The following is a 15,463-nucleotide window of genomic DNA, read 5'->3' as shown; positions in this document are numbered from 1 at the left end:
CCTAGGCAGTAAAAGCCGTCAGCTAGGACCCCCGCCTCTGTCCCTTGCTCCCCCGCGGCCTTGGCAGGTCCGAGCCCAGCGCCCCTCCAGCCCGAGTCCTGGTCTTGCCTGCTTGTCCGCCCGCTCCCGCCGCCGCCGCTGCAGTCCCGCCGGCAGAGCAGAGAAAAGTCCCTGATCTCGGGGGGCGGAGCGGCAGGCGGGGACCCAGGCACCCGCCCTCACTCATATCCCCGAGAGGTCGCCGCCCCCACCACCCCTCTCCCAGACAAACGATATGACGCACTTAACTATAAACCCCCCGACCCCCAGTGGCTTCTGGGAATTTCCCAGAAGGTTCTCCATTGGCAGATGCTGAGGGAGTACCCCCATCTCCATCTAAGGTCACAGGTCTTGGCTGCTTTAGGTCAATCACAGTGACCAGGCTGAGGAGTGGACAGGTTCCTGCAGAGCCACAAGGCAGCAGTGCCGTGGGGGTGGGGGCTGCAGTTGAGGATGACTCACCCCCAATCTGGTGGGGGTGCCCAGACAAGCCCTCAGGCCATGGGTCCCGCCGGCCACTCCTGTGATTCAGCCATCTGTCTGGTGGGCCTCCTGGGCCCCACCCCAATCTCCTTGACAGGCGAGAAGCCCTGGCAAACGAGTGACTCTGGGCCGGTCTTAGGGAAACCAAGGTCCCCTTGGCCTGGATCCAAGTAACTCACCCCCTCTTTGCAGGGGATAAGCCGGAAGGAGGAGAGAACCTGTGTCATGCTTATGCATACATCCCAGTGTCCCACACCCCCTACCATGTCACAGGCAGATGCAATCCAGCTGTGCCTGCAGGGAGGGGGCCGCCCATCTGTGGAGGGCGGGACCACCCACAGTGACAGCTCATCTCTCAGGAATCCAGCCCTCCATGCCCCAGGCCAGGTCCCCCTACCTAATGTCCTCACCCACAGGCACCCCCTCCTTCCATCTACTTTTCTTGTAGGTCCCTGCCACCCATCTCCCCCACCAGGCCGAGGTCCCCTTGGGCCCCTTCCTCCTTTCCTCACTGCCCTCATGGTACCTGTAGCTTCCAGCTTCATAACTGTCCCCTACCTTACCCTTCTCCCCTTACCCAGGCTGACTTCGCATCCTCCCCCAGCTTGGCTTCTGAGGCTGTGGACAGTCCCCCAACACACACCAGGCCAGGGCCACTGTCCCAAGGAGGTGGGGCTTTGTATATGCATATCTCTTCATTAGATGGGTGACACTAAGGTAGAGAGGCACCCCTAAGAAGGGCAGGCCCCCATCTGGGTCCTGCTTCCCCTTTTTTTCTTGCTAATCCTGAATAACTCTGGGCAGCCGAGAAAGCACATCTATACTCACCAAGGCTGCTGGGCCCCTTCTAATATGCCCGATCCCACAGCCTCCCCTGGGATCCACAGGGAGATATGGGGACAGCACTGGCTGGACTCCTCCACAGCCCAAGGACTCTGGTGTGGCCAGAGCTGAAGGCAGTGAAGACCATCCATGCTGCTGGCTTTCCTATTGCCCAAGGAAGGCTGGGGCTATCCCTTATTACTGACCCCCCAAACTATCCTGGGGCACAGTGCTGTGACCCCATGGGGCCTAGAACCTTATTCCAAGGTCAGGGTCTCCTCAGCCATGTTCCAGGACCCCCTATCCCTACAAGGTGTGCTCCAGATGAGGGCTGCAGAGAACCAGGTATGTTCTCATCACACAGGCAGCCCCTTCCCCCTAAGACTGTCATCTCCTCCCGCACAGCCAGGGCGGGCGAGAGCAGGCCAGTGGCACGGACAGTACGGTACAGACATATGTGCACACGTGGGCCAGTCTTAGGGGAGAAAGGAGGCCCAGCTGGGAGGGTGGGTGCTCAGGCAAACCTCATCAGAATTGAGGTGCCCCCAAAAGGACAGGCTGCTGTGAGAGGGTCTCTCAAAGGGTGCTGGGAGAGGCTGTTGAGAAGGTAGGAATAAGGTTGGAATGACTCCATGCCTGGAGCTCCTATGAGGCTCATGAGCAGGAGTGTGGCCCTCTGAGGCCCCAGCTCTGGCCTCCTGGGAGGCACACAGTCTAGGGCACAGCCCCAGAGGCCAGTGCCTACCTGCAACCCCATCAGGGCGATAGAGCCCCCAGAGCACATACTTCTCCCTCCCAAGCTTCCCTGAACATTTCCTTCCCTGGCTTCAGTCACTACCTCACCCCATCTGTTTCCCACCAGGGCCCCTTTATCAGGTCCCAGCCCCACACATCCCACTGTACCCTGGACACCACCAAACTCCTCACTGGACTATGGAAGATTACCCTCCTCCAACCCACTCCTGCCCCCGAGTCTCCCAGCCCTGCTGGGAATGTAGTCCTCTTTGTCCCCTACAGCTGGCTCCAGTTCTTGTGTGGCCATGACCTCTGTTCTGCCACAGCACAGCTCACCAGGACTGATACAGAAATATGGCCGGAGAGTCCCCATGCTGAATCTCAACTCTGACCAAGTCACTTCTCTTCACAATAACCTCCAACGCACTTCCCCAGCATGGCTCCAGGGTAAAGACCAGAGTCCCTGGCTTGGTAACCAAAGTCCCTTAGAACCAGACTACTCCCAGCAACTCAAGCTCTTGTGTCCAGCACACCCGTAGCCTCTAAGGGCCAGGCTGGGCTTGGAAATGAAGCCCTATCCTCCAGGAGCTCAAACTTGGCAACAGACTTGGCACTTGTTCCCCTGCCTGGGTGTTGCACCTCCACGAGCACCCAGGGTTGGGCCCGTCAGGGTTCTGCGTTGCCCAGCATCTTCTCTCCAGCCGTTCACAAAGTAGAATGATCTGCGCAATGCCCCAGTCCCGGGCCGTAGAAGGTGCTTAACAAATGTCTCCGAATTGGCAACGTACGGCAACCAATGGTGAGGGAAAGGCAGTGGGGCAGGGTGAGAGTGATACAAGGGTTCCTTGGGCTACTTCCAAGCTAGGATGCCAGGGGGACTTCTAAACAGCCCTCTTCTAAACGACCTTGTCCCAGCACCCTGCTTGTGACTGCCAGGCAGCGACTTCCTCAAAGGAAAATTGGGCCCCTCGCTTTCAACTTCCCCCTGGGATCCCAGAGAACCTGACTGTGGAAGCACTGGGGGGTGCAGGAGGAGCAGCCTACCTGCCCACCCACCATGGGGACCAGAGCCCAAAGAGATAACAGAGGGACTAGGTAGCTAAGAGCTGTACCGGGTCCTGGCTGCCTCAGGAAAATGGGGAGGGGATTGTCAGGCCAGCAGCTCTGGACTTGCCTGGGACAGATGTAGTCGAGGGAGGGGGCTCGGGCTCCACTGAGCTCAGGGCTATTCTTGGAGCCTGAGTCAGCGGAGGCAAAGGATTCCTGCCCTGCTTGTCCAGGCAGCAGTTAGAAACCAAATAGGAACACTATGCCCCAGGCTATCCTCCTCCCAGAATCCAGAGTAAACACACACAAGAGGCATCCTTGGAGACACCCCTTGGCCCCTTCTGGTCCACCTCAGCAAACCAGGGACCACCAGGGGGTGACTCGGCACAAGGTCCACAGTGAGGGGTTTCCCACCTGAGCCTGCAGGGATTCCAGGGTGGGACTCCTACAGGGGCAAAGGCTGGGTTTACACTTCCTATGGACTCCCACAGCCCACTCTTGGGACCGGCTGGCTGAGGAACTCCCCTAAGTGGCTGAGTGGAAACATCTGGGCTCAGCTCCCTGTAGGCATCAAAGACTTCCGGCCTCTGCTGAAGCCCCCACGCTTGCCCCTGGCTGAGGACACATCAGCCTGTGGGAAGGCAGGAGGATCCAGGAGCCACAGAACTAGAGGGAAGTCCTTGCTGCCCATCTACCGCCCCATGGACTCCCGCCAATGCCAAAAGAGGGATGACACATTTCTCAGCAGAGGATTTTATTGGTCACCTGTGGCACAGGTTAGAGGAGCCGGAGTGCTGTGTTTGTGGTAGGGGGACCACAAACCCTGGCCCCGCCCTCTTGCTTACACAGGCTTCCCGCCTAGAATCGCAGCCAGAACATGCCGCTACGGATCCGGTTGTAGTCTGGGAGCTGCTCAATGGGGCCTGTGGGGATAGGGTGGAGCGTCAGGGTGGGGTACCTGGCCTGCCCAGGGACACCTGGCCCTGTGCCGCACCCAGCTCGGAGATGCTGCCCAGAGCAGCACAAGACAGGCTTTGAGTGGAAAGAGGGAGGAGAACATTCCCCCAGGGGTGCTGAGCCTGTCCCTTCATGTTCTGGCCCTTGAAGCCCCACCCCACATGGAGGTGCCCGTTACCTGATGGTTGCAGGGTATTGATGAAGGCACCTTGGCAGGCTGTCAAGGAACTGCCGGGACAGGTTTTCTGAGCAAGAACTCCCTGGCAGCCAGGGGACTGGGGAGAGCTGCTTGGGGCCTTAACTGGCTGCTCTGTAAGCTGAGCAGCAGCATGGGAGCAGAGGTGGAAGGGGAGGCCAAGAGAATGGCCTGAGGAAATAAACAAAGAGCAGACCCCGTAGGCCACTTGCCGTATCCAGCCACTGCTGGGCACTGGTCATAGATGTACTTGGAGCAGATCTCACGCACCACACTGGCATCCACCTCCTGCAGGGTGAGGCAGAGGGCATTACTGGCTAACGGGCACCTGGCCACCTCAGCCAGTCAGCATCATCCAAGTAGCCGAAATCTCCCACAGGCAGCATGCAGCTGTCCCCAGCCCAAAAGGGGAAAGCGGAAGGGATCCCTGCTATAGACTTCCATGGGCCCCGCCCATCTCCACAGCCATCAGCACCTCTGCCCTGCCCTCCCACTATGCTACCCCTGCAGGTGACAGCTGCCTAGGACACCAGGGATGCCTACAGGAGCAGGCTCCACTGTGCCAGGCCCCAACCCTACACCTCCCAGGTGTCTGCCAGGCCAAGACTCCAGAACCTCTCCCAGGGGCCCATGTTACCGCAATCCGGCTTTCCCATTCAGCGAGGGGGATGCGGCGGCCATAGGTCAGGAGGCTGCGTCCGATGTCCTCACACACAGGAGTAGTGCCTTTAAGGGCAAGGGAAGGCTCAGAGGTCCACCCAGCCCAATCCTGGGCCCACAAGTACACAATCTCCAGCCTCAGGTTGACAAGGACCTCCACGATCTTGTGCTGATCACAGCCCTCTCTTCTATGGTCACCTGTTATGGTAGCGATGGGCTGTGGATCTGTCCCACACCTGCCTGCATCTCCAAGGGTGGGGTGATGGGGCACAGCGTGGTCTTCAAAGTTTTCCTTTCTAACCTTGGTTAGTTAGGAGTGGTGGCTACCTTGGGGCTGTCACTGGCAAGATGCACTCTACCCCTCCCCGCTGAGCTGTAGAACTCACCATCCAGATGAGATACCAGGGCATTTCTGAGGATGTTTTTGCCCCGGGCCACCTCACTCTCCGTGGCACTGGTACACAGGCGCATCCTAAAGTGGGGGGTGGGGGTGGGGTGGGTGGTGTTCATTCTGAGCCAACGTGTTGTCTCTCAACCTCCCACTGTGCTGGTTAAAGCCGCCATCCCATCTAGCAGTACCAGGCTGCCACTTACCACTGCCCTTGCAGGACGAACATCATGTCATCGATTTTCATTCGGTCACAGACAAAGTGTGCACCCAGCAAGCCCGTCTCTGCATAGCAGATGCTGAAGGTCTGGAAACTCTGGCATAGCTTGCTGGCCACGGCACCTGAAGCCAGTGGGCTGGACAGGTGCTGCCAGGTGGATAGGTGGTCAGCATCCACCCTCTTGTCTTCAACCCACACTGTGACCCCCACACACAGAAGCATACAGCCCCAACACCCTCTTTTCCTGAAGGCGAGGTCCCATGCTCGCTCTGGCACTTACCACGCCACCACCATAAGTGCAGTCATAGTGGCCGATGATGGCATTGGCCACTTGCAAGGCCACATTGTCCGGGCTGGCCCAGCCAGGACCCTCTACCGCAATGGCCACGTGGGCAAAAGGTAGAGCATCGTCACGGTGGCGGATCTGAAACAGTATATGACGAGGCTGAGGGACAGCCAGACTGCTGAGGGAACAGAAAAGGTGGCAGGTGTGGGTAGAGGTGTATGTGTGTGTGAACATGTGTGCCTGTGATGCAGCTGCCACAGAACCCCTTCCCAACTGCTGAGGTATCTCTGGAGTCACCAGGATAACCATGCACATGGGGGTCCTCCCACAGGCCCCCAGCTGAGCACTACTCCTGCCCAACAGGCAGCACACCTCACTGCCAGTGAAGCGGCATGGAGTAAGAGTGGGCACAGCGTCCTCTGCGTACGTCCACGGGATGCCACCGAGGTACTTCTGGGCGAGGTCTAACAGTTGCTGGTGCTCCACTCCTGCTGAGACAGACAGTGGCATTACTGACCAGCCAGGGCCCAAGGCACAGGGTGGGGCAATTCACAGACAGGTGGAGGACCCCCATGTCCTGTCTTAGTGGGAGAAACCAGGAGTATGTGACATTAGAACAGGGTGAGGAAAGAAGGTCCTCCTAAGACAGACCCTGCCTTGTGGACAGGACAGGCACCTCAGGGCCAAATAGCTCCCATGGCCTCAATTCCAGGAGAGGAGCAGCGCTCAGAGCTTCAAAAATGGGCTGCCATGTGATGCAAGTGTGGGTTCTCACTTGAGAAGATGGAATGCATCCACCTACATCAAGGACAAGACTGGTACTCCTGGGCACAAAGCCACCTGGCCTGCCTTTTCCCTCTACTCTCCCTCAAGTATTTCTGGCTGCTGGCCCTGCAGGGGGTGTCAAGTGATGGGGCAGAAAGAGGTGCTATTACAGGGCCGTGATTAGCTCTTTGGTCCCCTGAGAGCTGGGGACATTTGCAAATAACGTTACAAACGTATACCCTAGGACTCCTTGGATCTTGCCTCCTCACCTCCACAAGAGGAGGGCTCTGTGGTGCCACCAGTTGCACTGGCCTTTTTTTTTTTTTTTTTGAGATGGAGTCTCGCTCTGTTGCCCAGGCTGGAGCCCAGTGGCGCGATCTCAGCTCACTGCAAGCTCCACCTCCTGGGTTCACGCCATTCTCCTGCCTCAGCCTCCCGAGTAGCTGGGACTATAGGTACCTGCCACCACGCCTGGCTAATTTTTTTGTATTTTCAGTAGAGATGGGGTTTCACTGTGTTAGCCACGATGGTCTCGATCTCCTGACCTTGTGATCCACCCGCCTCGGCCTCCCAAAGTGCTGAGATTACAGGCGTGAGCCACTGCGCCCGGCCTACGTTGGCCTTTTACTCCTTCCTTCCATGAGCTCAAGCCCTGCTAGTCTGACACACACGTCAGATCGCTCTTGCCCCCAGGTTCCCCAGCTCCAAAGCCCCCGGTCATGCTCTTCCTATTGGTCTTTTCTGCACACTCAGCCGCCAAGGTCATAAGCTGGGAAGCATTTTTTTTTTTCTTTTGAGATGGAGTTTCACTCTGTTGCCCAGGCTGGAGTGCAGTGGTACAATCTCAGCTCACTGCAACCGCCGTCCCCCGGGTTCAAGCGATTCTCCTGCCTCAGCCTTCCAAGTAGCTGGGATTATAGGCGCCTGCCACCATGCCTGGCTAATTTTTGTATTTTTACTAGAGACGGGGTTTTGTCATGTTGGCTAGGCTGGTCTCGAACTCCTGACCTCAGGTGATTCACCCACCTCGGCCTTCCAAAGTGCTAGGATTACAGGCATGAGCCACCACACCCAGCCAAGATGGGAAGCACCTTGACCTCAGTTCCTTACCCATGTCCAGACCCCAAACAGGTTCCATCTATAAAACCACCTGGAGTCCATCTTCTGCTCCCGCTTGCTCCTGCCATCTCCTGCCCAGTCCCTGCCACAGCCCCTCTCTAGCCAGCCTGCCTGCACTGTGACCCCACACAGCAGCAGGGCAAACCTTAGACCATGACACTGCTCTTCCCCTGCGCTCAGTTCCCCACACCCCACCTAAGTAACACTCACCACCTTTCAGGCTTCTGTTCAAACTATAGGTGCTTTAAAAAGCCCCTCCCCCAACCTCCAACTCTGAGTCCCCAATGAAATCTCCCCCACCCTTCTGTGCCTTCCTTTCAAGTCACTTCTTGGTCTGTTATCAGGCATGCATCAACACACAACTAATGGCTGGCTCTCCCAAGGGCAAGGCAACAAGGAACAAGGCCAGGGGCTTACATCCCCTACCAGCCCATGAACTCAGTATCCTAGGACCAGGTGGGGCTAAGACAGACCTGCACCAGAGGGACAGCATCCTGTGTAACCAGTCCCAGTGGTGGCAGCAGGGTGGAATCCTATCCCACCTCAGAGAGCACAGGAGGAAGGTCATTCCCCTCAAGGTTAGGGTGGGAGCAGGGTCCCCTGGGGTGGAAGGTCCCCTATGGTAGGAACCAGGACCTTGGCTTTGATAACCAAGGCTGGGACCCCACTACCCAGGGCTTCAGTGAGTCCATCACTCACCTCCAGCTGCTGCCAGCACCATTCGAGGGGCCTTGTAATGAGTGCTGAGGTACTCGGTCAAGTCTGCACGAGACAGCTTCCTACAAGACATACGGCCAGTGTGTCAACACCTCTACCACACTGGAGTGAGTTGGGGTGCGTGCATGAATGGGACTGAGGAGGCAGACTAGGAGAGGCATGGTTTCTCTGAAGAGTGGGCCCTAGCACACCCCCCGACCCCTTTCCCCTATCTCTGCCACCCACCCCTCCAGGGCCTAGAGGGCAACCCTCGTCTGCCCTTGCCTCATGCCTGACCTCAGGACAGGCTCATAGTCTTCTCTCAGAAGGTGTGAGCCAACACTGTGGGACTCTCAAAGGGCAGCATCAAAGCTCCTGGAGCCATCCACAAAGGAGACAAGAGACCACATGGAGGGGACACCCAGACACTTCGCCCTTGGACTGTCAGGACATGCACCAAAACATACCTTAAAACAAAGCCCAAAATTCAAGTGAAGCCCACAAAGCCATTAAAAAAGGCTCACTGGACCACATGGATATAGAGACTGCCTCCAATTGCATAAACTCAGGAAAATAACCCCGACAAGACAGCTAGCCAACTAAAAATGTGACTTGGAAAGGGTCTGGCCAGGCCAGAATAGGACAAGCATCCCACCACAAGGCCAGCCAACTCTCACCTGACATTCTCACTGGGCCCTTCCACAGCTTGGGCGAGAGGTGTGCCCTGGAATGCTGTGGCATGCAGGTAGTTAAAGACTACATCTCGCATAGATGCGTCATTCTCCTGCATCTCCCGCAGGATCACATCACGTTCCTTCTCAATCTGTGAGTCTTCCAGACTACAGTTCTGCACAATGTCACCCAGGAGCTCCACAACTAGATGCAAGGAGGACATGTTTAGGTGCCAGGTGGATCACTGGAGATCAATGACAGCACAAAATCCCCAGGCCTGGCATCTCCTGCTGCCCACCCCTAGTTGCCCAGCTGCAAAGCCATACACTAAGGGTAATATGATTCTGTGGTCAGCCAGGGGCTCCTGGGTAGCTGTCTGCTGCTCCCCTGCCCTCTGTCCCCACCTCTTCCTCCAGGTGTTACCTTTCGGCAGATCCTTGGACAGCGCCTTGATGTAGTAAGCTGTGTGCTCCCGGGTGCTATAGGCATTAAGATGGGCCCCCATACTCTCCACCTCCTTCTCTAGGGCACTGCCAGGCCGATTCTTTGTTCCCTGGAACCAGATATCAACCAGAACAATCAGGAGCCACACGGGAGCCCAAGAACCCTGTCCTCAGAGGCTAAACACCCAACAGGACCACTGGTCCACAGGTACCTCCCTCAGCATAGACTCTGGGGACACAGATCCCAGAGTCTGTTTACCAAGCACTAAGCAGGCCTTGTGGTGACCAAAGCCATGGCATCATGCACCAACAGAATGGAGATAGCCAGGGCCAGGAATGAAGGGCATGGCCAGAGCAAGTGTTGCCTAAAGCTCCTGTAACAGCTTACCAACGAGCGGTGGGGTCATTACCAGTACACCCCCAACCTCCTTATTGACAGCCATGGTCAGGTAAGCCCACACCTGTGTCCAAGTGACAGAACCCACTCCTCCCATGCCATTCCCATGACTGTATGTGTTTGTGAATACATGCTAGTGGCCTCTGTGGGACCCAATCCTAGTCCTGTGTGTGGAGAACAGTGGTGCTATCTCTTGGTGTGCACACACACGTTAATTCCGCACACATACCTGTGACACTGCAGCTGGCTAGGTTGCCTATTATGGCTGCACGGCCCTGTCTACCCCATAATCCTTCTCCATGTTTTTCATTCCTTTAAAAAACATGGGTCTGGCCGGGGGCGGTGGCTCACGCTTGTCATCCCAGCACTCTGGGAGGCCGAGGCGGGCGGATCACGAGGTCAGGAGATCAAGACCACGGTGAAACCCCGTCTCTACTAAAAATACAAAAAAATTAGCCGGGCGTGGTGGCAGGCGCCTGTAGTCCCAGCTACTCGGAGAGGCAGGAGAATGGCGTGAACCCGGGAGGCAGAGCTTACAGTGAGCCGAGATTGCGCCACTGCACTCCAGCCTGGGCAACAGAGCGAGACTCCGTCTCAAAAAAAAAAAAAAAAAAAAAAAAAAAAAAAAAAACCATGGGTCTTTACAACCAAGGGATGCCCAGGTATTCCGCCAGAGCAGAACATTTCATAAGCAGGCATGCATGCCCATGTCTGTGGGTTTGTTAAAATGCACGTGCATATCTATGTGTGTTCCACAGGTCTCCTGTATGAATGCACATAACACAGGCCTGGCTTCTCTGGTGAAAAGTGGGGCTCCTGTGGTTCCTTGGGTCTTCTTGGCTCTGAGGGCCTCATGCAGGGGCTCATCAGATATGTGCCCACTCAGGAGAGGTTAAGCTCACGTGGCTTCTTTTAGGAAGGCCAGCCAGACATCAGCCCCGCAACTGAGGCCCATAATCAGGCTAATTTTTCTGACCTTCGTCCTCAGGAGGCACAACAGGCAGCCCTAAGCCCAGAGGAGACAGACTTTAAGAGCCTCACCTTGAAAGCCAGATGCTCCAAAAAGTAGCCTGCCCCATTATTCTTCTCAGTCTCAAAACGGCTGCCAACATCAATCCACACTCCCACCTGGACAAGAAGCCACCAACAAAGGTTACAAACCAACCACTCCCCAGCCCCCTACTCACACCCCACCCTGAGTGACTCAGTACAAGCCCCAGGCAGGGACTCATGAATCCTGGAGTCAGGGAGAGCTGCCCCAGCAGGACCCCTGTGCTTGGAGACACAGTCATGCCTGGGAAACAGAGGGCCAGCCGAATGACTAGTCACACCGCATCACTGCTCTCCTGATTGGCTATCAAGGACCCCCAGGGACACTTCTAACTGTGCACATTTACCTGGTCTCACCAGCATACAAAATCCTTAAATTCACTCTCATTTTTCAGTTAATTATTTGTTTTTGTCTAAGCATACAACATATCATTTGCAAACAACAACTTATTTTTTCCTTTCTAAAAATTACACGCTGCCTTTGTTCTGGCAATGATTTTATCCTTTCATCACTAAGGAAGGGACTATTGGTTTAGACTGTATATTTTATCACACTAAATATTGCTCCTAAAATACCTTTTTTGTTGTTGTTTTTAATCAGCTCTGGACACCAAACACAGTGCTGCCCTGGCACCCAAAAAGATAATATTAATTTTCTTGACAGCCTCCTGGTTGCTGTGAAACACGCACCACAGGCCAGGCGCGGTGGCTCATACCTGTAATCCCAGCACTTTGGGAGGCCGAGGCAGGTGGATCACGAGGTCAGGAGTTCGAGACCAGCCTGGCCAATATGGTGAAACCCTGTCTCTACTAAAAATACAAAAATTAGCCAGGTGTGGTGGCACGTGCCTGTAGTCCCAGCTACTTGGGAGGCTGAGGCAGAAGAATTGCTTGAACCCAGGAGGCAGAGGATGTAGTGAGCCAAAACCATGCCACTGCACTCCAACCTGGGTGACAGAGAGAGACTCCGTCTCAAAAAAAAAAAAAAAAAACAAGAAAAAAAAAAACACGTACCACTCACCCTACTTGGTCACACGGTCTAATCTTTTAATTTACTATTTGTCCACAGCTGATTTAAGTTTTTCACATCTACTTTCCTAAGATACTTTTTTTTTTTTTTGACATGGAGTCTCACTCTGTCACGAGACTGGAGTGCAGTGGTGTGATGTCGGCTCACTCAACCTCTGCTTCCTGGGTTCAAGTGATTCTCCCGCCTCAGCCTCCTGAGTAGCTGGAACTACAGGCGTGCACCACCACACCCAGCTAATTTTTGTTTTTTTGTGTGTGTGTGTTTTTTTTTTTGATACGGAGTCTCGCTCTGTCACCCAGGCTGCAGTGCAGTGGCACGATCTTGGCTCACTGCAAGCTCTGCCTCCCAGGTTCACAGCATTCTCCTGCCTCAGCCTCTCCGAGTAGCTGGGACTACAGGCACCCGCCACCACGCCCGGCTAGTTTTTTGTATTTTTAGTAGAGACGGGGTTTCACCGTGCTAGCCAGGATGGTCTCAATCTCCTGACCTTGTGATTCGCCCGCCTCGGCCTCCCAAAGTGCTGGGATTACAGGTGTGAGCCACCGCGCCCAGCCTAATTTTTGTATTTTCAGTAGAGGCGGGGTTTCACCAAGTTGGCCAGGATGGTCTCAATCTCTTGACCTCGTGATCTGCCTGCCTCGGTCTCCCAAAGTGCTGGGATTACAGGCGTGAGCCACTGCACTCAGCCAAGACTTTTTTTTATTGTATAAATTTATGGGGTACAAGCACAATTTTTAGAAATTTCTATCCAAACCTGAAACTCCATTTTTTTTTTTTTTTTAAAGACAGAGGGCCTTGCTCTGTCACCCAGGCACAGTGACATAATCAAGGCTCACTGCAACCTCTCATTCCTGGGCTCAATTGATCCTCCTGCTTTGGCCTCTCAAAGCCCTGGAATTACTGGTGTAAGCCACTGTGCCCCGCCCACAAGTGTGATGTCATTACACACACAGAATGCACAAGTAGTCAAATCAGGGCTTCTGAATTATCCATCACCAGAATAACACACCTTGTACCCATTAAGTAATTTCTTTTTTTTTTTTTTTTTTGAGATGGACTCTCGCTCTGTCACCCAGGCTGGAGTGCAGTGGCTCGATCTCGGCTCACTGCAATCTCTGCCTCCCGGGTTCAAGCGATTCTCTTGCCTCAGTCTCCCCAGGAGCTGGGATTACAGGCGTATGCTGCCATGCATGGCTAATTTTTGTATTTTTAGTAGAGATGGAGCTTCACTATGTTTGTCAGGCAGGTCTTGAACTCCTGACCTCAGGTGACCCGCCTGCCTTGGTCTCCCAAAGTGCTGAGATTACAGGTGTGAGCCTCCAGGCCCGGACTCATTAAGTAGTTTCTCATCATCCACCCCTTAATCCTTCCAAGTCTTCACTGTCCATCATTCCACTCTCTACATCTGTATGTACATATTTTTTAGCTCCCACTGATAAGTGAGAACATGTGATATTTGCTTTCCTAAGAGATGTCAATGCATATACCATATATCACACAATCTTAGATGAACATGTATTTCACATCTAACATCTTCGAATGCAAGAGACATTTTACAATCTATAGTATCCCTTGATTAATTGGCAAGATTCTTAAGATTCTTTCTCTAGCACTGGAGCACAGAGGGCTCCTTATAATCTAGCACATTTTAGAGCTCATGTAATATAGCATTCTTTACTACAACAGGTGACATATAACAAGGAAGTTGCAGGCCACCTTTTCCTATGCTTAGTAACAATTTAAATCGCAGGACATTGTTTCTGGAAAACTAAAAGGATGTGCCAATAAAAACATCTGGCCCTGGAGCTGGGGGCTGGGGGCTGAAGGGAGGAGGAGATAATTATTTCTTGGGAATCTTCTCACCTATTCATATACCTATCTGTGAATCAAGATTTCTATCCTTGAGTTAATTTTGAGAATTTGTATTTTTTGGAAAATCACACATTTCGTTGTACTGTTAAAATGCATTTCTTCCTAAAATGCATTTCTGGTCTAGCCTGGAGATTATGACCTTGGACAGTGAAGGCTGACAGACCTGGACCCCTGCAAGTCACCTAAGGTGTCTGAATCCCATTTTCCGCATTGCAAGAGGAGACATGATCACTTCCCTTATGTGGGCTCCTTAACAAAAGGCTGGAAAAGAATTTGGCCGCCTACTTGACGGCCATTATATGCTAAATAATGTTGGCTTATAGTGAAGATTGTCCCGTGAAGCCAAGGCGTGGCGAGGGTGGGGAATGGGGCCATTCTCGGGGTGAGTGGTCCTGAGTCCGAACCCAAACCATAAACGGGAAGACTCGAGCCCAAGGTCACACCCCAACCAGGGAAAAGACAGCAGGCCCAATCTGGAGGCCCTCTCCCCAAAAGCGTCCCCAACTCACCGTGCAAGTGGGCTGAGAGGACTGCTCGGAGGCCACACGCAGGCCGTTGTCCAGCAGGCTAACCTGGGTCTCCGGCACGAATTGGAGCGCCTGAGCGAAGGTTGCCGTACTCCGCAAGGCTGGCGTCCGCAGCAGGGACGGCTGTGGAAGGGAACAGCTGCGAGTGAGGACTCGGTTGGGGGATCGCTCCCCACCTCCCAGGTCCTCAGGAGGACCCCCGTCCCCGCCCCTAGGCAAGCGGCGAGATACCTTTCCCGGCCCTCCGCCGTGACCTTCCCACGGCCCTGACCCCGCGTCCTCCCCACCTCGACCTGCCACTGCTAAGCCCACACCCGTCCGCTTCCCGAAGCCCTGTCCCCTGAAGCCCCGCGCTCTCGCCACCACCTCACCGAGCGGCGGGCGCGCAATAGCACTTGTGCCCCGGCGGTAGCGGCCCGACAGACCATGGACGCCGCCATCTTCCAGCTGCAGGCGGCCCTGTTGCACCGCGCAAGCGTAGAGTGGGCGCGTTGGCGGTCGCCCCGCAGGCGCAGTACAGTAGAGTTGGCGCTCTGCTGCCTCCTGGCGGGAGCCGGGACAGTCTTTTGTGCTGGCCTGGCTTTGGCTGGCTGGCCCTGACCGCGCTGCCGCCCGTCCCTGCGCACATCAGTCCACCTGCGGTCCATCAGCCCGAGCAGGTCCGCCTCCCCATTCCACGCGTGGAAGTCAGAGTGCACTATGTTTCTCACCAGCCGCGCTGCGTACTCTGAGTAGAGGTCTGGCGGGCGGGGAGTTGCAGCCACAGCATGTCCGCAGGTTCGAGCCCAGGGCTAAAGTACCAGCGTGGAAACTTACCTGAGACCACAAGGCGGTGCTGAAAGTCAGTATTTTTTCTCTTTATTTATTTATTTTTTATTTTCTGAGACAGGGTCTCGCTCTGTCGCCCAGGCTGGAGTGCAGTGGCGCGATCTCAGCTCACTGCAACCTCGGCCTCCCGGCTTCAAGCGATTCTCTTGCCTCAGCCTCCCGAGTAGCTGGGATTATGCCCGGTAATTTTTGTTTCTTTAGAAGAGACAAGGTTTCTCCATGTTGGCCAGT

At 54.9% G+C, this 15,463-nt stretch overlaps 1 protein-coding gene across 2 annotated transcripts; it reads right to left on the bottom strand.

The window, feature by feature from the left end:
• Nucleotides 1-3,863: 3,863 nt before the first annotated feature.
• On the bottom strand, nt 3,864-15,252 carry LOC100593270 (cytochrome b-c1 complex subunit 1, mitochondrial). Of its 2 annotated transcripts, XM_030811856.1 has the most exons (13): nt 14,776-15,252; nt 14,387-14,527; nt 10,967-11,053; nt 9,509-9,638; nt 9,091-9,289; nt 8,417-8,496; nt 6,206-6,321; nt 5,828-5,971; nt 5,534-5,694; nt 5,326-5,411; nt 4,917-5,005; nt 4,492-4,567; nt 3,864-4,049 (listed from the first exon to the last, which is right to left on the bottom strand). In XM_030811856.1, the coding sequence occupies exons 1-13, from the start codon at nt 15,049-15,051 to the stop codon at nt 3,985-3,987; spliced, it is 1,650 nt and encodes a 549-aa protein (XP_030667716.1). In that variant the 5' UTR covers nt 15,052-15,252; the 3' UTR covers nt 3,864-3,984. The 2 variants fall into 2 exon arrangements, with proteins under 2 accessions (XP_030667716.1, XP_030667715.1); XM_030811855.1 differs by having other exon boundaries at nt 3,864-4,567; nt 14,776-15,188.
• Nucleotides 15,253-15,463: the final 211 nt, after the last annotated feature.

The sequence above is a fragment of the Nomascus leucogenys genome, chromosome 4 (genome assembly GCF_006542625.1).
Source record: "Nomascus leucogenys isolate Asia chromosome 4, Asia_NLE_v1, whole genome shotgun sequence".
Lineage (NCBI taxonomy): Eukaryota > Metazoa > Chordata > Mammalia > Primates > Hylobatidae > Nomascus > Nomascus leucogenys.
The sequence above is the reverse complement of the archived record's forward strand: the minus strand, read 5'-3'. Positions and strand labels throughout refer to the sequence as shown.